At 36.6% G+C, this 27,548-nt stretch overlaps 1 protein-coding gene across 1 annotated transcript in view; it reads left to right on the forward strand.

The window, feature by feature from the left end:
• ARHGAP42 (Rho GTPase activating protein 42) overlaps positions 1-27,548 on the forward strand; it is a 143,493-nt gene that overhangs the window by 84,045 nt on the left and 31,900 nt on the right. The window contains exons 5-9 of the mRNA XM_063148900.1: positions 9,924-10,025; positions 14,434-14,544; positions 20,948-21,052; positions 24,480-24,609; positions 26,450-26,550. Of these exons, the coding sequence (XP_063004970.1) occupies positions 9,924-10,025; positions 14,434-14,544; positions 20,948-21,052; positions 24,480-24,609; positions 26,450-26,550 (549 nt within the window). The remainder of the gene's footprint in view (positions 1-9,923; positions 10,026-14,433; positions 14,545-20,947; positions 21,053-24,479; positions 24,610-26,449; positions 26,551-27,548) is intronic.

Raw genomic sequence — 27,548 nt, forward strand, 5'->3', positions numbered from 1 at the left:
ACATTTAAGAATTAAGGCTTAGAATAAATGTGTAAATTGGTGGAATTGTTTAAGTGAGCATGCAGTGTACCTTTCTTAGCAAAAAGAAACATTTATTTTTTAAAATCTACAGCTAGTAAAGCAAAAAAAATTAAAAACTTATGTAGTGTTAGCCTTTTTACTGAAAAAGGACAAAAGAATATAAAAATCCAAGAAAACTTTGACATCTTCTAATTGAATAAAGGCTTTTTTTCTTGCTAATCTGCTGCAGCCTACTGTGGTGTGTGTCACAGGAAGGACTCAGGAAGGTTGCATCCTGACCCTGCACAGCTGCTAGAATCCTGCTGGACTCCTGAGCTGTGATCAAAAGTATGAACAAAGACATTGACCTTCAAACTTAATTTCCAGCTCACAGGGGAACTAAACTTCTTAGTGGGTGTTTGAGGGCATGGAGGATTTGGCAAACAGAGTGCAGTAGCTCTACTCACCTGTTAAGTTCTTTTTAGTCTTGCTCTTGGCCACAGCGTGGACAGGATCATGTTCCCACACCTGAAAAGCAGGTCTCAAGGTTGTTGATGAGACTTTAAAAGTCTCAAGAAGGATTATGAGAAACAAAGGAAGTGGCCAATTGCCCAGGCACAGAGCAGGACAGGACTTAAAAAAGCAGAGTTTGGTATTCTGCTCCCTGCACAAGGAGCAGCTCAAAGGCACCTAGTCCCCTGCTCTTCCTCCCCTTGTTCAAAATTAGACTCCATCCTAAGTTTTAGCATCCTTTATCAAACCAAATTCATTATGTTTTGAAAAAGGCAGCTGCCTTCTCTTAGCCTACAGGGATTGCTTCAGAATTGTGCTTGCGGGTGTTGTATAGTGCCACAGCTGTACTGAAATGCTTAAGTTATGAGGTCTTATACATGGATATGAATTCATCTGTTAATCTTACTCTGTTACATGTTGGGGTTTTTCTTTAGCAGTTTGGGGGAAAATTAAGGTCTCTTTCTGCATTGCTTTCCTTTGTTTTGTGGTGTCATTAAGTTAACAGCATAAAAATAGATACAGTTAGAGTTAAAATTTGGGCATTGTTTGGACATTTCTCAGATGATGTGGAGTCTGTGGGTCTTTATTCCATATGGATGGTGGAGTTGCCTTTTTCTATTCTAAATAGAAAATCATTTGATCAGCTGTATTGCCACAGATTTCCCTTCATCCAGTATCTTGTTCTGTCTATGCAGCAGATTCTGCAGGGGCCTGGGAATATACAAATTTGAATCTCCTACTAATATGGCAACTTTGCTTTTGGTAAAGCAAACTCAGAAATAACTCTGTTCCAAAGTGAAGTGGATGATTGTATCTGGGAACTATCCTTTCTGTGCTGGAACAAAAATGGACGTCATTACTTTAAACTTTATTGTGTCTTGGTAGATATGGGAGCATCAAGAGATCCATCTCTCCACCAAATAAAGCAGTTTTGTTATTTCAGGACCTGTCAGGTTATAGTAGCTACCACAGAACTGTTTGTTCCTGTGGAGTTTGCCAAGAAGGGGTGGTCTCAGATCCTTGTCTTGATGAGAAGATTAAACACCCACCCCCAAGAAGTAATCTGAGAGCACTCAGTGAGCTTAACAACGCCACTGGGGAGGCTTAACTTTTCACCCCAAAGTGATAGTTTGTGTTCTTTTATCAGTGTTGTAAAAGGGACTCTGAAAATAGATGCTTTCAAAACAAAACAAAACAAAATCAATTCTGACATTGACCTCAGACTGTTTCCTTTTTTTTTCCCCCAAAATATCTGTAAACAGCAGTTTCCAGTTGCGTGTATTAATCTAAAATATTTCTCAAAGCACGCCTCAAGTTCTTCCTCAGGTCAGCGCTGCAGTCCTGTCGCGATGACGTCGGAGCTGCCCTGGGACCGTGAGCGATGCTGAATGTGCTGCTGGCACTCTGGGATCAGTGATGTTGGCTGATTGGCTGGCATAGATGGGAGATTCCCAAAGAGGGTTTAAAAAAGGAAATTACTAGTTAAGAAAGAGATATTTTTATCTGCAGCTTTTGAAATAAAGTAGTGGGTATGTGAAGTTCTAAGCTGTTCTGTTGGAATTGCTTTATTTGAATGACATTATGTTCTTTGCAGCTTTTTTCTTTATCTTTGCTCTCAGTGCAAAGATGTAACAAGATGTAACTTTTTTTTTTTTTGTCTTTGCAACAAAGCAAAGATGTTGCTAACTATGCAGATGAAGTGACCTCTTCAAGAGCTCCTAAAGAGCATGGCTGACTTTGTTTTTGAAATCATTTTAAGTCACAAGCTTTTGTACAGGAACAAACCTCTTCCTGTTATGATAAAATATTTTAAACTTCAGAAAGCTATCCTAAACCTGATGCAGAGAAAAGAAAGTCAGTTTCTGAAGTTCTAGGGTGCTTCTCCATATTATTTAAGCAGTAATTTGATAATATCCAAAGTAAGCTATTCCAGACAAATACTTCATATTTAGTAGACAGTAAAGTAATAAAATGAGATTACGTGTGTAGACTTACCAGTCCTGCTTCTTGGGCAGGGATTTAGGAGATTCCCAGACACAGAGCAGCTACTCTTGGAATCAGCAAATGCCAAATAAACTCAAGACAGCTTTGCAGTTGAATAACAGGGAGTCTAATATGTCCTGCTTTGTGACCTGACAGTACTGGCATGTTTGCATGCATTTTCACAGCAATGCTGGGAACTTCTAATATTTTTTCCATCTCAAGAGAGAATTTTTTGGAGAAAAACAAGTGACATCCTACAAACACATTTTCTCACCTAATAGTATCTGCTTTTTAATTTGAAAGCATCTGATGGAATTACATAGAGAATTATTAGGAAATTGATTCTCCTCTTCCAGGATACACTTTTGAAAGTACCTGATACTTGGATCTCTAAAGGCATTACAGAGGGAAAAGAACATTTTCTTCAGAAGTTTATGAGCCTGAAAGTAAATTATCTCTTGCAAGGTTATTCAGTATTTTACACAGATGTGAACTCCAGTTAAACTTAAATTAGTTTTGGCTTGTTTCAAGTATATTTCAGTTTTATGTATTCCTTACCTGATTTTAATTGAGGTTATTTTTTTAACTGCCAATTTCTAATATCTGTCTTCATAGCTTTAATGCTGCTGAACAGTCTTGTATTCCCAGTTTATTGCCTTGTTATACTCCATAGTTGCAATATGTTCTTTTTATTATAATTATTTGTGTCTTATACTATATTGTTTTCTGGATCATCATGGTTTGCATATGGTTGTTCTTTTTTAGTAAAGAAATGGTTTTAAGATTTATAGTCATTTGGACATTTAGTTTTCTACATGATGCATTCTGCTTCAATTTGGAAGTGTTTTCACTAGCAATTATGAGGAACATAAGATATAATTTATGAATATATTAACCCTATTTTATGTCGATCAACAAGGATTTCTTTATGAACTATGTTACAAATTTGCCTCACTTCATATTACTTGCTAATGATACATAAACCATGTCCTTTAACTTTTCTGACTTTCTTCTGGATTTGGGGAAACCCTATAGCCTAACAGTACATTAAATTCTTTTTTGGAGGAGTAAGAGGAGCGAGGGACTTTTATATCACCTTTTCACTTTTTCTTCTGGGAAAAAAGGCTTCTCACATCTTTCAACCTGTTCTTGAACCCTTTGCATTCACATAGCAAATCAAAATTTCTACCAAAAAGAAGTTCTTTTCAATACTATCAAAGCAACCAAAACCCAGCAACTCACCAACTACTTCCATGAGAATGCTCAACAAAACCTTAGGCAATATAAAATGGAAGGTGAATTCACTATTTTCTCCTCAAAGGAGCAGTTGTGAGACTCTGAGATTTTAAATTTTCCAAAAAGTCCATAGGATCTTAGCTCAAATCAATCTTTCCAAAACTAAGTTTAGTTTATTTTCTAGACTACTGTTCTATTATTGTTTGTCCTGCTACTTAGTAAGACATGGTCCCCAAACTCACATCTCCAAACAAAATCCCACTAACTTCATAAAAATAAAATTTAATTTTTTTGCTTGGGAGGTAATGAAAAAGATAGCTTTGAGAAAATATATTTGAAGTCTAACATTCTAGCAATGAACCTCTCCAGTTTGTTGTTGCAAAAATCAACATTTTTGCAGTTGTTGTCAAAGAGAAAGAAAAGGGATGTGGCTTTATTGATCTCCATAGAGTTCAATGTTACCTTCCAGTTCTTCAACTGTCAAATGTGTCTGACTTGATCTATATTCAAGTCTTACTGTTGTATTTATGTGCCAGTTTCTACAGTTTCTAAACCTCAGTTTGAGTTGGTGAAAAAATATGTACTAATTCTGGGTGAGGGGAAGAAAGAAATCATCATGGCCATGTTTCACAATGTTTATTTGCTTTCTAATTAAGGTATTCTCCTCTTTTCAAGATATTGACTTCTTTTTTCCCAAGTAGTTTCTTTGCAATGATTTCTGGTTTAATTTCCTTTCATGATCCTTTTAAAATAATGTCTTGCAAAACTTGTTTATTTTATGGTTTCAACAAGGATAATGTTTTTGTGGGATTTTTTATGAATTAGCTTCTTAAAGCATTAGATATTAATTTTGCAGCAAACAAAGAGTTAAAAAATTTCTTTATGGACAGATACAAGATATAGCTAATAGATAGATACAACACCAAAATATTATATTGGTAGATACGGGACTAAAAAAAGGGAAGAGAATGAGAAGGACAGCAGAGGCTCTTTTCTGGAAAAATAAAGAGGAATAATTTATGTAATTATTCTGAAGATACATATAACAGTTTTGACATTAAATACTGCCCATGAAGTAGTGGTAGACCATTATAAAAATACTGGATGTCTTGATATTTCCTATGGAAAAGGAAAGTCAACTTTAAAATATAACAACGATTTATGCTTTATATCTAAAAATACAGCTAGTGGGTAAAATTTGTAGGAATCATGCCAATGATTTGTAGCATTTATATGGTTAGTTACGGCATGCAGTCAAAATCTTTCTGAGCAGGGGAAAAACTATCTGACTCACTTGAGTCAACTTTTTAATAAACTTCTCAGCAATTGATCTCTGGACTTCTCACAGCCATAAATATTTGTAAAACAAGAGGAATACAAGAACACCTTTTGACTTGAACTTCTAACTGGCATGCCTATAATTAGAAGTATCTCAAGCAAAATTTATTTCTGAAAAGATAATTTTTTGGAGGTTTTCTAATCAGTTTTGAAATAAAACTATGCAGGAAATCTGAGCAGAGAGAATAAAACCAGGAATTAAACCTGGATGCAGTATTACATGACTTAAGTCTCTCAAGAGGGTACTGGCAGTTAGTAAGGCTCCATTAAATGCTGTAAGGCGAGTGTGTGGTTAAGGGCTTTCCTAATGGGCTTCCTAGAAATTTGAACCAAACTGTAAATATTTTTGAACTGATATAAGGCTTGACACACCTGAGAATGGTTAAACAACTATACAGAGACATTTACAGTGTTTAGAATCTGCAGGACTTAGTCTAGACAAAAGGTGTTGATGACTTATATGACTGACTTATGTCAGTGTAAAACACACCAAGGATTAATATTATGTAATTTCTCTTTTTCTGTGCTTAGTTTTTTTATTGCACCCTCCCAGTTATCTCACATGGATTTGGGAGATTTTGTCTTATGTTCTATCTGATATTTTGAAAGAAAAGGTTGATACTTTTCCAGGGCAAAGAGAAAGGATGAAGTTTACTGCAGGAAAAATGTGCAAGGATGAAAGAAAGCTGGAGTCTGAGGGGAATAAGAGACAGTACAGAGATCAGGAATTAGCATCTTCCTTATGGCCACATGCCTTAAGCTTTGTGTCATGGCTGGTGCAGTCTGTTCTGCTAACAGTGCAGCACAAGCTTTCTTATCCAACCACATTTCTTCTCCTTGGGGTTTGATCCAGTGTGGAATCTAGGCAAAAGCAATCACGTCTCCTAAACTTTGAGGAGATGTTTTTGCACGGAAACTTCCTTTGAAAGCCTCCTAGTATGTGGAAAAGTAGATTTCTCGGTCTTACGGGCACAGATTGCTGGGACCAGGATTCAGATAGTTTATTTGGGCAGGGGCTGTGTGTAAAGTGTTTTGAGGGCTGCAAAAGAACAGGCCAAAGCAGGAATAAGCTGAGTCTGTGACTCCTCTTAGGATGAGCCTGTGTGCTGTGAGTCACTGACTGAGTGTGTGAGACAAGAGCTATTTTGGCATAAACTGTTTATTCTCATCCAGAACATGAATCACCTGCTTCTGAGTGTATCTTTTTTTTGCTAATTTTTATTAAGTAAACAGATTTCAGAGGCTTCAGTACATCCAAATATGTGGGTTTTGCTGGCACGCTGGAGGACCTTCCAAGCAAAGGAAACTCACTCACCTGTTGAGGCCAGTATTTTTTATACTTTTCCCAGAAACATGTCTGAGTAATCACAGCAATGCCAGAAACACTATCCTGTTGCAAACTTATTCCCAGGAGTATTGCCAGGTAAAGACGCTAGTGCAGTCCAAATTGCCAAGAGATCTTTACTCACATTTTATTTCTGTTAGTCTTTTTACTTTGTCAACTTCTACCTTTGAAGGAAGAAGGTCTTGTTTAAGTTAAAATCTGAAGAAGGAGGAAGAAGTTGATCTGATGTATTGTCTCTGAAAACACTGCACTTGGGCCAGAAGTTGTCCTGGTGACAGACAACCTCCAATTTGTAGTTTTCTCTTTAACATAACTGGTATAAAAAACTGTGGAGGCTGAGCAGATATGTGGCAGTGAACAGGTGCAGTCTGGGAGAGAGCTGGCAGAAGACCATGAGAGCCTTCAAATTCCTTGTTTCCTTATGGATGGTGCCATGGATATCTTTATGAAGCTTCACATGAGACACAATATGTCTTAAAATCACAATTAGTTTATTTGAACTTGTTTTTTTCTTGTTCTTGGCAGGCAGGGGGGGACTAATGTGTTTATGTGTGATAGTTTAATTTTCTGTTTTCCTTTTATACGTATAAAGAGAGGATGTGATGCATAATTCACAGGTTTTGGTATAGATCATAGCAGAAAATAAAAGCAATGGGAGCCACATTAGGTGTATCAACAGTCCCCTCTAGGCATTGACATGTATTTGGTGCACTGTATTTCAGATGGCAAAGTCCTGTTCTGACCCCTTTTTCTTTGACTCTCACTGGGCAGCTTCACACTCTTTTCCAGCTCTTGTTAGTAAAAGTTATGTTAATGTCACTATGAGCTCAAGTGGCTGGCCAGACTTTGGGTTACTCATTACTTATCGATCACCTTGGTTCTGAGACAAATAGTTCACAAGGCAAGATGAATACCTATGGTTCATACCATAAATCTGTTAGGGGAGGAAGGAAGGGTGGAAGAGCTGGCTGGGCTGGGTGATCCCTGTCTGAAATAAGTAATCCTGTAGGAGCTTTGCTCATGACTGCTTGGCTCATTCCTTTGATCTGACATCTGAGACAGCAAATACAATATCAAGTCCAAATGTACACTCTCAGCACCCAGACCTCATTGTCAAAGGCTGTGTCAAGTTACCTTCTGAGGTAGGTGGTCTAGTGGAGAGGCTATCCACCACTGAACTCCAGTAGCTTATGACCAAAGGCTTGAATACTGCAACCAGGCAGACTCCTTTCCCACCTTACAATTACATGGGGAAAAAAACACCTAAAAAGTAATTCTCTTGACATTTTTCATTGCATCAAGCTTGCCTTTAACTTGAGTATTTCCTGAAGTTGATGACTTTGACAGCTTTGTCACTTGGATTTTAAAATAATCTGATTCATATTTCTAGTCCAGCACATATCATTATCTCAAAAGATAAGACAGTATGTAACTAACTGCCCCTTTCATTCAGTGATCAACTGAACTGAATTTCTGTTTGTGACCAAAGATGCTGTTGAGATACACAGCACCTTTCATCATGCTGTTGACATACACAAGTTGCTCTTGCTTCATCGTGAAGACCTGGCACTTGAGCATTCCGCACTAAAACTGTGGCTGTGGAACTGACCTATGATTTCAGCCCCACAGAAGTTGCTTTCTTTAGTTACAAGTTATTTGCCACAACTCTGGCCTTCTTCCTTCTATCTTTTTAGAATGTGTTTGGGAAAGATTCTGGAAGATAATTCTTAGAGGTTTTTTTCACTTGCTAAACAAAATACAAACTTTTATTTTTTCCTGTTTTGCCTTTTTGTCCTGGTATCTGCTTATCTGTAATTAAATATAAAAGGCATTAGTAGTTATTCTGTATTGTTATTTAATCTTTTGTTGGGTCAAGTCCCTTCTTTTCCTTCTGGTGTCTTTTAAAGATATGTCTGTTGTGAAGAAGTGTGAATATTAAATTGTGCGTATTTTTCATACTAACTATATTTGAACTTTTTGCAGGATAGAAAGTATATGTGTTTAGCAGTCTACTATAATTACTGTTGTAAACTTTAGTCACTGGAGCCAATCATTAAGTGGTTTGTTGTTGCAACTGGTTGATAAGCTTTAATTCATGTTGTTAAAATCTTCCTCCTATTTCTTATTTCTCTGACCGACCTGACTTTCCCATAATATGACTAAGGAAAACAGGGTGGTGCTTCAATGCGAGCCAGTTATTTGTTTTTGTATAAAAAAATTTCTAGAGAGAAAGAGGTCAGGGAGAGAACCACTATGGTTCTTAAAATGACCTGATGTTACTGCATGATGTCCAGTAATTAGTTTTTCTATCATTAATAGCTTTTGCACATGGGCAAGTAGAACTGCTTGTCTTAAGCTTTTTTTGTTTTCTCAAAATATTCAAATTATTAATCATTAGGACTTAACCAAGATTATAAAAAACACTGGCAGGAAGTTGCTTTTTTTAGGGAATAAATAATTTTTTAATAAAATGTTATAGATTTATCATTGATAATACACTGATGGGATATCAACTTCAATCAGTTCTCGTATTTCTTGAAATTTGACACTCCTTGAAGAACAGAAAAGCTTTTGAGAGACCTATCTTTCTCTTAAATTTCAGATTTAAATTTCAGAACAGCAGGTTTTAAAAGATTTGAAGTATGAATTCTGAATTTGTTTGCAGAAAGTAAGATGTTTCTTAATTTACTCCAAGTAGTAGCTCTTTTGTATTATGTATCAAAATAGTTTTACGGTAGAAATGTGAAGATTGACTGCCCATGATGGGAAAAACAAAGAGGAGTGGGAAAAGAATAAGGCAGGATAACTTTTAAATGAGACAAGCTTAAACATTCAGACACATCAAAATATTATTGGAAACAGACTTTTGGACCAATTTCATTTTGCAACCACACATATGCTTTTCCATCATCCTCGTATTTTAGGAGAGTGGGTGGAAAATAAGCGTATTAGTCTTAAATGCAAAGAATAGGACTATGTCTTCATCACATACATCACATATTTTATACTCATTTGTGTCCTCCACAGTAAGGGTTTTTTTTAGGGTTTTTTGCTTGTTGGTTGTGGGTGAGGTGTTTGGAGTTTTTTGTTTATTTGTTTGGGGTTTTTTGTGATTTTGGTTGGGGTTTTTTGTTTGTTTGCTTGTTTTTTAAAACAGTGTGGCAGTTAGGTAGACTTAAAAAACTTGGGGAAGATTATTTTGTAATAAGTGTCTGCTTAAAAATATACCACTGACATAAAATCTCATGTACCTCTACTATGGGAAACCATGCAAGTCTGTTGAATGGATTTGTTATTTATGGGAAAAATCCTGCTTACTATTGCTTTTAATAATTGAAGCAGTTCTCCTACTATCTTTAGTTCCACTTAAGAATTCAACCCTAAAAATACTGGAACCAACAAAAGTGGTTTAATAGTTTGGCATATCTTGGCACCTGTTATTTCTTTTAATTTAAGTTAGCTGTGATATTTAGTCAAATATTTCACTTGGGAATGCTTTGTTTTTCAGGATGGGAAGAAGAAGTTTGACAAGGAAAGTGAGAAATATTATTCCATCTTAGAGAAGCACTTAAATTTGTCAGCCAAGAAGAAAGAATCTCATTTGCAAGATGTAAGAACTGAATGCACTCTTACCTAATTTCACATTTGCATAGAAATCATGATAACAAACTGGTTCTCTTCAAGACATGCTGTACTTTATTTAATGTGAAATTGTGATGGTTTCTGGTCACGCTTCTTGTGACTATAAATTCTTGACTGGGATGAAAACGACCCAAATAGGAGTTAAATATTTGAACAAAACAATATTCTATGTTTGCCACTTCATGTATTTCAAGTACAGCTAATGTTTATTGGTTGCAACAATGGAATTATATTAGTACAATAAAAGTGTGAGTTTTATAAGCTATATGTGGAATACTGGAAAGCCAATTAATTAATTTCTTGTCGGTTTGCTAGTTAATCTATTAACTGATGAAACTGCACTTCTATTTCACATAAATTCTAATCCAGAAGACTGAACTGAGATCACTTTAATAATGCTCTTTTTCTGCTTGTTTTTTTCTTACTTTTCATCTTATTCTGAAATTGAGGCTCCTGAAATTTCCCTGAAATTGTATCTATAACTTCAGCTTTGAAGAGTCTGTATGGCTGATTCTTTTCTGTTTAAAAAAAAACAAAAAAACAAAAAAAAAAAACCAAAAAAAAAAACCCCAAAAACATGAAGACTTCTGGTTTAACAGAAAGATTCCAGGGCTTTTTAGTATGCTGATACAAATTAATATAACTTGTCTCTGAAGCAAATTACAATAAACCCAGCAATATTATATCAATGACACTTTGGGAATTGTGCCAAAAGTAGTTAAAAATCACTTTGATGAGATTACTGTTGTCATGGTGAATCTTAAATCATGGGGGTTAGTTTGCAGATGGAATTTTCACAAAAGGTGTGACCATTACTCAATCATATGTTGTAGAATTTTTTTTTTCAGGTTTACCAATAATATTATAATTCAAATAAAATAAGGCTTAGAAATGAAAAATTTCTAATAATTCAGTCTATATGGCTGAATTTCTGTTGCTGTCTGTATAATAACCAGTCTATATAAGGAGATAGTTATGTAGGACTGGTTTATTGTTCCACTTGTATGTCACGGCTTTCACTTTTCCCAAATATCTTATGTGTTGATGAAGAAAGCAGTTCTGTTAGACGCTAAGCCCCAGCTTAAAAAAAGAGAAATTCTTACCAAATTGGGGAAAAGTGAGCTTAAACACTAATTTGTTCTAGAGTAGAAGCTAAATAAAATAAATAAAATATTTTACTCTTGAGACATGAGAATAATTACAGTCTAAAAGCAGCAACTGAAGTGCAAAGTAACAACTGTGAATCTAGTAAACTATGGTACAATAACAGTGGATTTGGCTCACAAGTATAAACTAATGGAAAACCAGAATAATTTTTTCCAGTGTGTCCTTAAGTGGCATATCTGGATTTAAAATCTTGTAGCTGAGGCTGAGGTTTCTGATTTCTAGATGCCTCCCTTGTAAAGAATAAAGAGCATAACTTGGCATTTCTGTCTTTAGCCGTTTTCTACCGCTGTGGATGTGCTGAATCAGCAGCATAGACCCTCCGTAAGAGAAGGTACAATAGCAAATCAGTACCAAAATTGTCAACCTGGGGGGCTATTGGCCTCTGGAAGTAAAAGGAGGCCAAGCCCCATTCCTGACCTGAAATTGAAGACAGGTCAGGATTTGTTGATTTGCATCCCAAGTGGTTTGGGTGAGCCCCATTTATAGCCCGGATGTCCAGGATGGAGTTTGTTGGAGCAGTCCACAGCAGAGCAGGGCACAAGCAAAGAACCAAGCAGTGCTGGCAGCTGGGGCTTTGGTGCCCTGGGCAGGAGATGGGAAGTCCATGCCTCAAGCCAACATCATGTATTCAGGCAGGTGGAAATACCATTTTTTGACCGCTACGTGGGTTCTGTTTCCTTGAATTGATGAGGTTTCTTGACACCTCATCACATTATGTGGGTTAAAGAGTACTGGGGTGAGCAAAGATCTTGTACTCTGTTGGATTCTTCTACATATCTCACTTGAGTCCAGTTGAGATCACTTAATTAGGTACCTAAAGTTTGATGGTTGAAACATACTCTGTAGAGAGTAGTTTGCATATATTCACCTACCTGAAATATGTTGGATATTTTAAAAGCCTGCAAGACTGCTGACGCAGTTTACACAGGTGACTGGCTTTTTTCCTTTAGCATCAAAAAGCAACTTCACAGTAGCATCTTTTCACTGCCTACAGAAGCCTACAGTGGAGGAGAAAATGGGGAGAATTGAGTGATGTGAGAAATCTAATGAACTTCTGATTTTATTTCTCTGAAATCTGTTCCAGAATCAGTCTCCAAGCTTATGTGAAGTTCTGGTATATATATTGAGATGATAGCCTACATCAATGAAAATATTACTCACTATAACTATACATCATACAGGTAGAGACTCAAAATCATATCCATCAGTTCTCCTTATTTTTTACATGCAGTTTGAACTCACAGAAATACATTAAACTTTCAGCTTTTGAAACTTTAAGATCACTTTCAAAGCAATTCTTACAAATCTGAATCCTTTGGTGTTAACACAAATTCATAAGCTTCTACAGAATATATGTTTGGGGAAATCTGATTTAATCCCTTTCCCTGGTGGTGATTATGGCCCTAAACCATATTTGAGATGGCACTTGGTTGTATCATTACAACTGCAACCTGCTTAAATGCTGTTCAGAATAGGGATGGATTTAATTAGGTGTTTAAATACTTATTCTGAGGCAAAGCCTAAAAGAAACAATTTCTAAAACTATGTTTCATTATTTATGTACAATTAAATGAGAGAGCTGAGATCTGTTTCAAGTGCTTATTGATGGCATTTGTGTGAGCAAGGCGTTGCTGGATCGCATCCCAAAGTGATGGCAACTGCTTCTGTTCAGTTATGTAGCACTGTCTTTGTGATAATTATTGTGAAATAAAGCTATTTACAGACTACCAGGGAAAGCACTAGCCAAACACACTATATGAAAGGCAAATGGCAGAGTTAATTTTAAGGTAGAGCAGTTCATTATTGGAATTTTGAGTGCTTGATTTCAGCTTCATATTATTAGTTTACTGGGGTTTTTTTAATAGACATAGGAAGGAGATGCTGGTACTGAATGATTTGAAACATATCCTTGAGGCCCATGTGTTGAAGTAGAGTTAGAACACTGGGCTAGGAAGGTGAATCAATATTGTTAAAAGCCTGTGCAGCCAAATCACAATAGTAGCTTGTCCTTGAGTAGAGAAGCAATCTTAATTATATATGGTGCTATTGATGGCCAAATCCTGCCTGAAGGAAAGCACTGACTTTTTGCTTTTTTACTGTTAAAAGTACTAAATCTCTTTTATGATGTGTTTGCTGGTTTATAGTTTGTTGTCAAGGGAAGACAACATCATGCTTTCCCACTTTCCCTGCATTTATTAATTTTAATGCCAGAATTAAACTAGAGAACATGCAGAAGTATCCTTCTGTACATCAAAAATAGGTGATCTTATTCATGTTGTTAATCTGCTATAGTATTTTGACCAAAGAGCAAAGTCTAACTAATACAGCCCAAAAGGGATTTGCATGAGAAAATGATTTGTAATGAGGAAGAATGAATTAAAATGGAATCTGCATGTCTTTTTTAAACATTTATCTATGTGCTACACTGTTTGTCTGTTAGTTCTCTCTCCTGTGGCTTGTTTAAATTGAGGATAAAAGCCTATTAGTCTTTATCAGCTGATAAGAGTTAATTCTTTAGCTGTTTAGGCAGAAGACACTGTTCTGATGCTGGATCTCCATGCTGGGTGGTATTAGTCAGGCATTTCTGACAAGTATTGCCTTGTAGTTCTGTCACTTGAAAATTAAAACTTGAAATATATTTGATTTATGAGGTTAGGGATTTAAATATGTTTACATTCCAAGAACGTATGACTCATACTATAAAATAATAAGTTGCAAGATGTCATTGTTAAAGACAGCCTATTTAAGAAAGAAAATATGTTTTTGTGAAGGTATTTAAACTTGAGAAGTAGATACAGTTTCAGTGCATATGATACCTAAATATTTCAATAGAAATAATTATCTTTTTGTCTGTCCTTGATTTCTACGGTGCTCCTTTCTATTTCTTTTTCTAAATTTGCATATTCCAAGTACCTGCTGCCACCTTTCTTTCTCTCCGGGCTCTCTTAAAAACTAGAATATTAAACAGCAAAAAGAAAGAAGAAGCCAAAAAAGAGGAGTAAAAGGCATAGGCTGAAATGTGTAATGTTATCTTCTTAAACTTGCATTTAGCTTTTTTAAGTAGGTATTCTAATTTTCAGACAGAAAACTGAACTCTATGAAACTTTTAAAATAATCCTATGGAAGATCTGTTTGTTAATGACATAACCTGTTTTTAAAGCAATAACAAGACTAAACTAATGTTGTCTGTATTGAATTTTGTCTTTTAGGCAGATACACAGATTGACAGAGAACATCAGAACTTTTATGAAGCATCATTAGAATATGTTTTTAAAATCCAAGAAGTACAAGAGAAAAAGAAATTTGAATTTGTAGAACCTGTAAGTTTTATGTTTTATTTTTTTTGGAATGCATGCATATAAAGCTGAAAATTGAATTTAAAATACCGATTGTTTTGCTCCCTTTTCAAGTTTTGAATGCAGGTTCTTTGTATATAGACAGACATTAAGATCTTGGCTTGGGTACTTTCCATGTTTATTGAAGGATTATGTAAGAGTTTAGTATCTACTGTGAAGTGAAATGTCTGATGACTTGAAGTGTGTGTAACATTTTAATGGGACATCATGTAATGTTGTGTCTGTGCCACACATAATCGATGTTTCCTAATACCATGATTTAATGGCTTAAATTTTGAGCCAGTTTTTAATTTAAATATTCTGGGTAGGCAGTATACACCGACATTGTTCTGAGTTACACATGAAGTAAACTGAAAAATCAATTTTTCTCTGGCATAGGTAAGTTTGTCTTTTTGTTGGTGGAGTCATTTGCCTTTAGTTTACTTTGCCCATAAAGGAATGCATAAGTAGATGTGCCATTAAAAAGTAAGATAAAGTGTTTCAGTGTTTCAGTGTCCATATCTAAGTGTGAGTTTTCCTTCTGGACTGTGTTTCCATCCCCCACTCCTGACTCTCTATTGTGTCAGTCAGTTCCAAAAGCAGCTTTGTGACACGCTAGCATATTTCTGTGGCCTGGTAGCAGTGTTACTACTGTTCATGTCATGCAGACAGGCCTGCCAGTTGCCTGATGTAGTTTGTGCCTCCAGCCCCTGACAGAGAACTTGCGGTGCCACGTGTCCCTTCCCATTAAGCACACTGAGCACAGCAGAGTCCTGGTTGTCAGAGAGGAAGGTACCAAGTGTAACTTTGTCTCCACACCATCTCCCAGCTTCCTTGTAACTACTGGAGCAGCACTCTTCACTGTGAAATGGGTTGAATTACATCTCTAACACCCTGTGTCACCAAGCAGAGCTTCTCAGATGCCCTCTTTCCATGAGATGAGAGTGTATTGTATACTGAATGTTTGACATTGATGCAAACTAATGAACCTGGATTCAGCAAGCAGTACTTTCAGAAATCCTATCTTTATGGCATACAGCTGCCAAATCTTAGAGACTAAAACTTTGCTCGGACTCCTAAATAAGAACATTTTTCTACCTGTCACAGATTAATCCAGAGTGTGTGTCTCTGTCTCCTTCTGCAAAACTCTCACATCCTGGAAAAATCTAGCAATTTTGACCTAGCTCTGACCCTAGTGTAGAAGACTTTATACTCCTTTAATATAATAGAAACTTTCTGTATTGAAAAGACCTTGCACATTGGAAAATATTGTGCAACTGCACAATAGCTAAAATAGGTAAAATTTACTTTTAAGTGTATCTGTTTCCATACTGTCTCAGATCAGTAGGCATTCCAGCCAGTATGGCATACTTGATTGTCCAGGGGAAGGTACAGGAAATACTCTGGTAACTGGGTAATGATAGGCCTTTCAGGTAATGTCTTCTGACTTCGTGTGTGAATTTATTTATAATCAATTTGGATATAGATGGAGCTTACATTATGACATTAGTTATAAAATTTTGAATCTTCAAAACTGAATTCTTGTTTGTAGTCTGTTGCATACAACGTGCTGAATTAAGAACATTTGCTAAAACCCATAAGGCATGTGCCTTATTTGAAAAAGTAAATTAAAATACAAGTCAGCAATACCATGAAATTAAAAAAAAACACAACTAAACAAATCAAAAACACCCAAAGACTTAAATATAGGCTTTCTAAAATTCATGCTTATGTAAGAGATGTTGGAAATATGAGTATGTGTTCCTAGATGAAAGGTCTAGATAAGGAGAAAGCCTAGCACTTTAAAATCAGGTATCAAAAGAATTGTCATATTATTAATTTTCCTCTGTGTGCTCTATGAATGTGCATGTGGCAGGTGATGCCTGGTGGTGTGTCTGTGTGGACATTCCTCCTCAGGAGCTCTGGTGGTCGTGAGACATCGTCGTGTATGTGCTGCCTGTGCCTCTGAGTTATCAGCACCGTGTCACGTCTGCGAATAATTCTCAGTCTGACATCTTGCTAACAGACTCGCTGAAGGAAAGTTTAACAAAATAAATCTGTTAGTGCAATGAAGGAGGAAGTTGTGATGCCCATGCAAAAGAAGAATAAGTTTGGGATGTGGGAGTAGAACTTGAAAATCAAATGATCTGTTGAACATCCTTTCAAGACCTTTAGTTTTTCCATGCCAAAGGATAAAGACAGTCTGAGAACCAGAGTGGGAGAAGTAACCTAGCAAAAATTGCCAGGTGGTTACAGTTAGGACAGTGGGAGTCAGTAAAAGTGGAGTGTGTTCTCTCCTGGAGGAGACTCAGGAAAGATTTTAAGGTACAGATGCTACTGACTCATACATTGAATAGAAGATTATAATATTTAGAGTAGATTTTTGCAGCTGCTCCTCAGGCCCTGGGTTTCTCTTTGTTCTCTGCATCTTGATCAAAGTGGTTGCTTATGTGCACTAGAGTGAGTAACTGGCACATTCCTGTTTGCAATCCTCCTAAATCTTGATTTTTCCAAGGAAAAAACCTGCAGATTTTCATACAGATAATGAATTTAAACTTTTTCTGAAGAAAAAATTACTGTTCAAATTTACAGCTGGATAAACAATAAAGCAAATTAAGTGACAATAATATGTCTTGCTAGCTTTTCTCTTGTGATCCCTTGGAAGCTAGTCCAAGCCAACAGTGCTTTCTGAGGATGTTACGCTTGTAAAACAATTCAAACACCTTCCTAAAGTTCTGCTTTGTCCTTTGGTGATGCCAGGACTTCCTTGTCCTGTGGAAATCAGGGCATAAAGTTCATAAGCAGTAAACTATCTGAAATGTGAGGAGTGGTCAGTTAAATGTTTATTTAAAGAGAAGAAAAAAAAACAGCCAACTGAAAACCACTGCCTGTAATTGCATGCATTTCTATGAGATTTCACAGTGGACATTAAATTTAATTTCCCTTTCTTGCATTTTCTGCGTTATTAACTATGTTCACTTTAATCTGAAGAATAAGCGCTATCTTCTTATAAATAAAATGAAAACAGGGAGACAGGGACTTCTGGCTGATGTGCTGCAGGCCAAAGGTTAAATTCCTCCCCTATCCGAAACCTAAGTACAATCTTCTTCCTGTGAGAATGAAACGACCAGGCAGGCTTGAGGTCAGCAGCTCTACATAAAAATAAATAGAGTCTCAAGAAGTAGCTGGATTTGTTTCGGGTTCTCTGTTGAAATCCTCGTGGCTCTGGTGTGAAGAGTAGCTTTGTGTTTTGGAGTTCAGACCTCAGTCTTTACTGATGTGAATGATTAGGCACCCAGAATGAGATAACGATAAGACACTTATTAAAATGAAAAATTATTGATATGAAAGCATCAGACATTGTTTGTGATGTTTGATGAAGTAAACTACCTCTTTATGTGTGAATACCACCTCAAAATACATTCTGAAAATTTTCTTAGAAAGGAAAGGGAGCTGATTTTCTATTCTTGTTTTTAAATTTTTTTTGCTCTATTTAATATTAATTTCTTTGAAGTTATGAGCCTGCCTTTAGCAGCAGTGCTTCTTCAAATGCCAGCAAAAAGAAAACTCTGCTATGAGTATGAGCTTAGGGCAAAAGACCTTGACTTTTAAATCTCTTCCATACAATGCTATGGCTGTACCTGTTCTAATGGAAGTGATTCTGGAGATGCCCTAGCAGCACAGGCCCATTGGGCAAAGGGCATATTCTGCATTCCTGTTTTTCCACTGCTAGTGACATGTACATTGAAGTGAATGCCATCCTCAGTGTCACAGATCAGCACACAGCTTAAAAATGCTAATCTAGGACTTGCATAATACTTTTCTTTTATTCCTGTTTTTCTGAGTTCTCAAAGAGTGTTTAACCAGGAAAGCCTCAAGGCCAGATCCTCTGCACTGCACAACTGGCAGAATACCTGTGAAGTACTTTAACTAAAATTAATGCAGATTTTTGTCAGGGTTTTGGTTTGGTCTTTTTTTGGGTTGGGTTTTTTTTTTTTTTCTTTTTTGCTACTGTTTTATTTTTGCTTTCAGATAAATTCAGCTTTGCTGCCATCTTGTGTTAAATATTTTCCGTAGTATTTCTCAGTGTACTCTGTAAAAGTGTTTCATGTGATGTAAAATGTTTTCCTTGAAGTATTGAAGCTGCAATTTGTACAATTTATTCTCCTGAAGTGTTCTTTAAACTGAGCTCTAAAAGTCAGGCATAAGCTGACATACTGAAACTTTGTTCCACAAAGTTTCCTTGTTGTAATTTTGGTGTGCGTTAGTGTGGTGATTTGGCTGCAGTTTTGCCAAGTGTTACTCCTGCACTGGGGGTGGGTTTAGCAGCAGGCTCCTGCTTGCAGGCTGTGTTAATCCACACATTCTTTTGACTGGATCAAGTCAAAGTAACTACAGGAGTAGTTGTGCTGTGACATCTGAAGGAATTGTAGCTGGGGGCTCTGATGAGTAACTGAATCTGGAGTGTGAGAACAGGCTTCACATAACTGGAGCCAAAGCAGAGCTTTAGTTATAATTTGCATATTTTGTACTTTATTCATAAAAAGGAAGATTAATTTTCTTTCTTTTCCTATAAGTAGTTATTTCCAGAATTACGGAATTAGAATTATAGTCTAGAATTACAGAAAATTATAGAGCTCTTTCTATCTGTTTGCACAATTGGAGGTTTTTAATATAAATTATTGTACTTGGACCTTCCTCAGAAACCCTTGAATAATCAGTTTAATAACAATAATTTCAGGGTCCAGTCCTTAGCTGAGATAATAATTTTGGCTAGACAGATGGATCATGTTGAGGTGAGATTGATTTACACAAGATATGGAGCCCTCTTCTTGAGATTGCATGGCCTTCATTGTTTGATGGTGGAATATGGTTCAGGAATTCACATCCACTGTAGAGGCCCCCACAAAAACTTGCTTTTTGTGTCCAAAGATCTTCTCAGTTCTTCAGGCTTCATGACTGGCTTACTGGGCAGCCATGGGCTTGCACCATCTCTGCCTGAGGCCAGGCTCTCCTCTGCTCCTGCAATAGCAGTAAAAACCAAGGGCAGAGTCCTTCTCCCAGCCATACCTTATATTTGTGCCCGCACTGATGGTCTGTTCACCTCCGACTGCTTTAACTTACTAATGCAGCCAAAGAGCAGGCAGGTAAATGGGCTCTCAGGTGTCTCCTAGAGAGTAATGGGAGAGAGGAGGCAGAACAATTTTGCTACCATTCTTCAAGTAGGACTGAGAGTAAATTTATAGAAAATATAAGCACAGTAAAAACTACATCTTTACACTATTCCACTTAGAGTAATCTATGGTACTGGTAACACAAAGCAAACGCTTTAAATATGAGTGATGGCATTTTTGTTGCCTGAGTCTAGACCACTTCAGTAGTCAATGAGGAGAGATAAATGTTTCCATTGGATCGTTCATTCCATCCGGAGAGAGAAGTCTGAAAAAGGGAAAAGAATTATGCTCTGGAATACCTGTGGTTCTTTACTGAGTCAGACAGCCTGGACAGCCAGTTAGTTAGTCCAGATGATAATGGCGTAATATACTAATGCAAATATTTTTTTTTTTTTGTTAAAAATTTCTGGTATTGTAAATCCAAATTAATTTCTCTCTTTTTTTTTTTTTTTTTTTTTTTTTTTTTTTTTGTATGCTTTACCTTTTTTCAGTAAGCTAAATTGTATAGACCAAGAAAGCAGTCTATGATAAGAAATTAAAGCTTGTAAGCTTGTTATTTAACAGCAGGTAGGGTGACTGATAGCAATATCAAAACTCTTTTAAAATTTAAAGCAGAATCAGTTATAGAAGGCTTTTAAAACTAAGAGATGGCAGGAATGAGTTAATTCAAGAGCTGAAATCTAGTGACACCTTTTACTACTTGAGCATTGTTTCAAAGCAAACTTTAAAAGAATTGTTCAGCTGGGTATATGCAGACTGGGGTTGTTCTGTTGGAGTTAATCACAGACATACCAGATAGAGTTTGCATATTTTTCAGAGCAGGAAGAAATAGTCCGGGTTTCTTGTGTTGTGCTAACTTGTCCAAAGCATATTTTCTAGAGTCTCATTTGTGAAACATAGGTCATAGACCAAGCAACAACTGTGAAGAAAGTTAAAGAATATTTTGAAGTAAAAACACTTGCATTTTGACATTTTAAACTTGGAAAATGCACACCAGCAAAGACTCCAGCTGAAATATTGGATAAAATTACTAAGATAGTGAATTAAATTATTATGGAAATTACAATTTCATGACAAAAAAGCATGTATAACATTTCTTTTTCTTAAGGTCTCATCATGGATTCCTTCTCAGCAAAACTTTGCTTTTGCATGTAAAAGCACACAGTGTTCCAGGAGTTAAAAATGTATAATGCTTCTCAATTTTACCTTTTCAGCTCTTGGCCTTTCTTCAAGGATTATTTACATTTTACCATGAAGGATATGAACTGGCTCAGGAGTTTGCACCATACAAGCAGCAACTGCAGTTCAATTTGCAGAATGTAAGGATGATTTGTATTTACATGATTTAACTTTTTAATCTACTGACTTCAGTTTAGGATATTAAAGTAGATTTATAGCACTTTATTGAAATTCTAAATCTTGCAATGTTTTAGTAAGCTGAAATCAAATTCATATGCAGACAGGTAAAATTGTTTTTATAAGGTCAATGTAATTAAGATTCCTGACAACAAATGACTTTGGATAGTAAATTTGTGATTTCCAGATCAAAACTTTGGGAGCAAGAGCAAGAAAAACAGGACAGCAGCCAAGTTTTTATTAGAAAACATAGCAGTCCAGATAGATTTAAATTTGTATAAAGCTTTCTTGAGAATGAGGCCTGTCTTCTGGACTAAGTGGAGGCACCAAAAATGCTCCTGCTGGTATGGAATGATACAGTTTGTCCTGCTGTCTGCTAACTTCCCACTGTATGTAAAGCAATCTTGGGAAGCCATTCTCTGGCCATTCTCTATACCATTGCAGAATAGGTGGGACCCTCCTCCATGGTGAGCAGCTCTCATGAGCATTAGCATTCACCAGAAGAAGGAATCTTTCTGTGTAGAGAGTTACACTCAACAGAGCAGATGAATCTTTTGCTGTAAATTGGTCTGGATTTGGTAGTCAGAGCCATATAAGATCCCATTTTGGGCACAAACTGCCCAAAAAATTTCAAAGCTATCAGAGATAACTAAAATACACTTAATCAACATATTTTCCACTTTTCCATCATAACTGCTTTATACAAGTGTATACTTGTTTCACTGTGTAATTTACATATTACACTTTCAAGGATATACAAATAAGTAGATACAAAATATACTTACAAATAAGTACACACTTTGATTTTAAGCAAAGCTTAAACACCCTGCTTTTAAGGCAGAAAGTGAACTTCAACATGTTAGTACTGGACAAACCCCACATATTTCCTGAAAAGTAACATCAAAATCCAGAACAAAATTTCTTTTAAATTTAAGTCTACTTCATTCTTTCAAGAAAAGACACATACCACAAATTTTTGTAGCTCCATCTGCCCTTTTGCATGTCTTGTTCATATATATAGATCCCATTTTAAATGCTGCTTGAGGAAATAAGGCTAAACTTCCTAGATTATTAACCTTTTGCTCTTGGATCAAAATGCAAATGGTCTCTTAGAGCATCCCAGTCGCTTGTCCTTTCCAATTTTGTGTTTTTCACATTGTTTGCTACTAAGATGCTTTCAGATAAAGACACAAGGGGTCAGTGTTGTTGCACAGCAGTTTCACTGAAAGAGTGAAAAATGTGCTTCAGTCCAGAGATTTACTTACTTTAGTATGGCAAGGTCTGGGAGGAGCATGAGGTCACAGCACAGACCAAAACTGGCATTGTAAGTAATCATATATTTCCTCCACGTGTCTCTACAGAAGCAAAATTATTAAAGAACTTTTTTCAATTTCAATGTTAATTAAGAAATATTTAGATTTAATGTTTTCTAACTATTATATCAGCACAACTTGAAGTTGTAAATAGATTACAGAAGTAGAGGGAGATTGAAGTTAGTCAGGAGGATCAATGTAGTTTTTTTTTTAAATTATATATCAGAAAACATATACATGAAGATACAGTGGGGATCAGTACATCACTCCTATTACACAGCAATATAAGTTCTGGCTCCAGATCTAGATCCACAGCTTCACACAGCCAGCTGGGTTATCTACGTACTTGTCATTGAGAGTATCACCCAAAATCAGATTGAAGTGAAATGATTTGTATGGGTAAAGACAAACTGAGGACAGGAAGAAGTGCATTCAGCCTGTCTGTAGTTGTCAAAAGTACTCCTCTCCATTGCATTGTGTATTCAGATCTTGAAGAATAGTTTACCTGAACTGCTGTTGCTGTTCTTAAAAATGTTCTGCAGGTTAGAGCAGGAGCAGTAACAGCTGTAGAAGAGTAGTAGCAGACCAGCAGCACTTAACAGGTCACCATGTTCTAACATGACCAGTTGTCACTTTAACTGTCTCAGCTGGCCAATGGCATACTTGGTGTGTCTGGCTTTGGTTTCTGTGATTTGATTTGAAGACCTGGCTGCTTAAAAGTACTAATTAAAAACTTAATAGATGGAGACAAGCTCTTAAAATAGGGACGATGCTTCAATGACTTGTCCTTCTTGAAGGCCTCAAAATGACCTCTCTTAAATTTGATCTGAACTGATACTTCGTCTGAAGGACATAATCAGAAAAGTTCAGATTAGAATTTTACCTCCCTCTCTAATAACAGTGTTTGGCTTCAAAACCAAGATTGAACATGTATATTTTTGTACTATTGTGCAACTAACTACACAAATGGCCTATGAAAAAGGGGAAGTATTCACTGGTGTATAAAGTCCTGAGAGCATCTTTCTGACTGCTGAGGATTTGAGTCCATAGATGACTCTGTAGAAACGTTACAAAAATCTTTTTTTTTTTTTTTTTTTGACGTATTGGAGCAGAGTGTTCAATATCTGATATTAATCAATCAAAGCTCTGGCATCTCTCAATAATTCTCTTCTGTTATCCCATGCTAGGTGCATGGAGGGAAACCCTAGTCTCACTGGGTTCACTAAGAGCAAGTAGCCATTTATATGCATATAGATATAAGAAAATATAGAAACAACACACCTTAATACCATAATTGTTTGCTTTGTTACATGCCTGGTTACACACGTGATATTTAGGACAGGCACACTTCTTCCATGCTTTTGGCATAGTTCTGCCACTTGTGAGTGTTTCTTACCTCCCATTTTTTTATATTGAACTTTTGTGGTGTTTGCCAAGTCAGAACTTGATCATGGCAGTGCCATTAACCTGACTATTCTAAGCAGCAGCACCTGAGTTTTCACTGCAGATATGGATACACAAACAATTTGTCTTTTCCTTGTGTGTAGAAACTGCAGCTGTCTGGGCTCATTAACCTGGCTTTAACCCAAACTAGTGTTTTCTGCACTGTATTTAAAGTGCTTCAGTGGGTCTTACTACTTCAGGTTTCGGGCTAAGCTGTTAGCAGCTTCTAGTTTAGCCAAATATCTGTCTGAGAATCCCAGAGTATACAGAGAGAAAGCCTGTATCTGTCTGCAAAATACTGTGTAAGCATACTTGAAGAGATGAGATGACCTCCTGTCTGAGGTCAGTGACCTGCAGAAAGGGCAATGGTGCTATTCTCAGCTGTGTTTTCCTTACATTTGTGTGCCTAAGTTGAATTCTTCATTACTAGGTTGTTCCCAAGCTTCTAGCAGTGAAAAGTATTATTCTTTATTGCATTTTTTTTCCTTTTCCCCCCTTTTATGTCTCTGGCAAATGCTTTTGTTGGTCTCCACTACAGTCTCCTTGGCATTATTTGTCATTAGTTGTTCATTGTTTTTTTGGTACTTGCATGAGGTGATGTGGGGTTTTGTTTGTTTCCTTTTCTGGGTATTAGACTCGCAATAACTTTGAAAGCACTAGGCAGGAAGTGGAGAGACTCATGCAGAGAATGAAATCAGCCAACCAAGATTACAGACCACCAAGTCAGTGGACAATGGAAGGCTATCTCTATGTGCAGGAGAAACGTAAGTACAGCCAGGAAGGTCCGTGCTGTTGTTTGCCCCAGTGGTTGACTGGTAGCAAGCTCAGCTCTGGCTGGCTGCCCTGCACCTTGCTGCAAACTCCCAGCACCCTGCTTTGGATCTCTTCTGTTTCCTGTACTTTCTCTGCCTGAACAGGACCTTTAGTTCAGCCATCAGGAGCACCTTGTACCAGAGACCTTCACTGACCCAGCCATCTTAAATGAACATGTGCTTACTGGAAATCAAAGATGTAAGAAAAGGTCATCTAAGTGCCATCTGACCACAGTTAACCACAGCCAGTTTTATCCTCAGTAGCACTGCAAGTTTTAAGAACACAGTCTATTTTTTAATTGATTAATAATCATAAAAGAAATCTGTGTTAAGTGGAAATTACATTGAGCTGTGCTAACGAGAGAGGGAGAAAAGGAGTGAAGTACCAGGCACATGCTGTGCTTCATTAAATAGTGAAAGGCCAGCTTGACATCTTTTTACTGAAAAGAAATGTTTATTCTGGAGTAACAGGGTCTGTACTCACTTTATAGTGGGAAAGGTACTAGTTGTATAATTCCTTGTCATGCAAGTTTACTTGCCTATAACCCTTATCGTATAGGTCCTTGTCTAATTGTGATCAACTGGGTTAAATGTTTGCTGTTCTTGAGAGTAAATTTTTTATATATTTATTACTGATATGCATGGTGGCAAATATAGGTGTTTTTAAAAAATGGCACTAGGCCATAAATTGTTTTCTTGAATGGCCAAGAGTAACCAGTTTAAAGTTGCTACACAAATGTCTGGCTAAATTTTCTAATGAAAATAGGTGACTTCTTAACTCATCAAAAACTGCTTTAAGAGTGCTCATCCATCTTATAATGTGCTAGAAGAGATAATGAATTGCCATCAGAGGAAAAATTGATGCTGAATAATTACAGATTTTGTTCTGCTAAGTGAAAGTAACTTAAAATATAGGAGCAGAACAGCTACCTTCTGAGGGTAAATAGCCATTTGAATTTTTGATTCACGACTTTACTTTCTTCCAGAGCACAGGCAATAGGAGAGCTTTCTCAAAGTCAGCGTAACAGACCATATAAATTTCCACAGCTATGTTTCTGGATTGACAGACATCCGACTTACATGACTGACTCAGTCTCTCATATAACCACCACCTTTGTGGGTACATTGAGAAGGCAAAACTTGTGTATCTATAGTAAAACTATCAGGGTTTTTTTTCAAACATTTTTATTTAATTCTTCACATTAAGAAAGAAAAACACACTCACACAAAAAAGGCAATTAAAATTTAAAATACCATTTTTTAAAGTCAAGGTTCTTTATTTTTATCTTGGTTCTAGACAGGACAAGGTTAATTTTTGCAAGTAGCCAGGAGCTGGGCATGACTAGGTCCTTACTCAATACCACCTCATCATTTTCTGGGGATAGGGGAAGGGATTCTTTCTGAGTCCCAAATGTGACAGAGGGAACACTCAGGTATTGTCAGATGTCTCTGTGTGGTGAGTACTCACATGTGAATAATTTGCCTCTTGTACACTCTGCTATTAATATTGTTGAAAACTCCTCAGGTCTGTTTTTGCCTTTTTCCTGCCTTGTTACTATAATATAATGCTGTTACCTATCCAGTTGCCAAAGAAAGTCAATCTGCTGGAACTTCATTGGGCGATATTATCAAGCTGCAATATTTGGAAATTATACTGGAACAACATTTTCAGATTAAGAAACAAGGAGTAGGCTGCATGTGGATGCTACTTGATTTCATTTTTCTACTCTAATTCCAAGTATAATAGTGGTAAAATGACAATTATTTTTGATACTATCTCTCTTTACTCTAGGTCCCCTTGGATTTACATGGGTTAAACATTACTGCACTTACGACAAAGGAACAAAAACTTTTACAATGAGTATAGCTGAAACAAAATCTGGTGGAAAAGTGGTGAGTTACTTGTACATGAACAAATGCATGACCTGTATATTCCATCTTTTTTATTAAGCATTAAGGAACTGCTAAAAGAAAAAATGCAAACAGATAAGGCTGTTTTCATAGATCAAGCAGTGCATGTATTATATAGCATGGATAAATATTCAAGTAATATTTCATTAGAAACATATTTAAATCAATTATTAAATAACTTCTCTAATGTGATTGTTGTAAGTGCATATGAAATTTATCACATTTGCACAGAATCATTGAATAGATTAGGTTTGGAAGGGGGCTCTGGAGATCTCTAATATAAACTCAATTCAGGTCAACCTGAACAGGTTGGTGAAGTCTATGTCCAGTCAGGTTTTACATATCTCCAAGGATGGAGCCCTCTATGAGCAACCTGTTCCAGTGTTCAACCACCATAAAAAACTTTTTCTAAAGTTCAAATACTTTCTCTTAGTTCAAATACAAATTACTTGTATTTGAGTTTGCGCCCGTGGCCTCTCGCCCTTCCGCTGGGCACCACTGAGAAGAATCTGACTCAGCCTACTTTCCTTCCCATGAGGTATTTGTAGATTAGTCACTGATGTGATCCCTCTTCCCCAGACCAAACAGTCCCAGGACTCTCAGCTTCTTCTCATATGACAAATCACAGGATCTTTAAGGTTGGAGGAGACCTTCAAGGTCATCTAGTCCAGCATCATCATAATCACCACTAAACCATATCCCCATGTGCCACATCCAGGCTCTTCTTGTACACTTTCAGAGATGGTGACTCCACCTGGTTAATTATTTCAATGCCAAACCACTCTTCCAGTGAAAATTTTATTTTTAATATCTAACCCGAACCTCTCCTGGCACAACTTAAGGCTTCTCCCTCATGTTCTTTCACTGAAGACATGGCACAAGAGACTGACCCCCACCTTGCAAAGCTTCCTTTCAGGTAGTTGAGCTCCAAGTCCTTAATCACCTTGGTAGCCTTTAGCTGGACTTGTTCTAGCACATCA

Source organism: Melospiza melodia, chromosome 2, assembly GCF_035770615.1.
Source record: "Melospiza melodia melodia isolate bMelMel2 chromosome 2, bMelMel2.pri, whole genome shotgun sequence".
NCBI lineage: Eukaryota > Metazoa > Chordata > Aves > Passeriformes > Passerellidae > Melospiza > Melospiza melodia.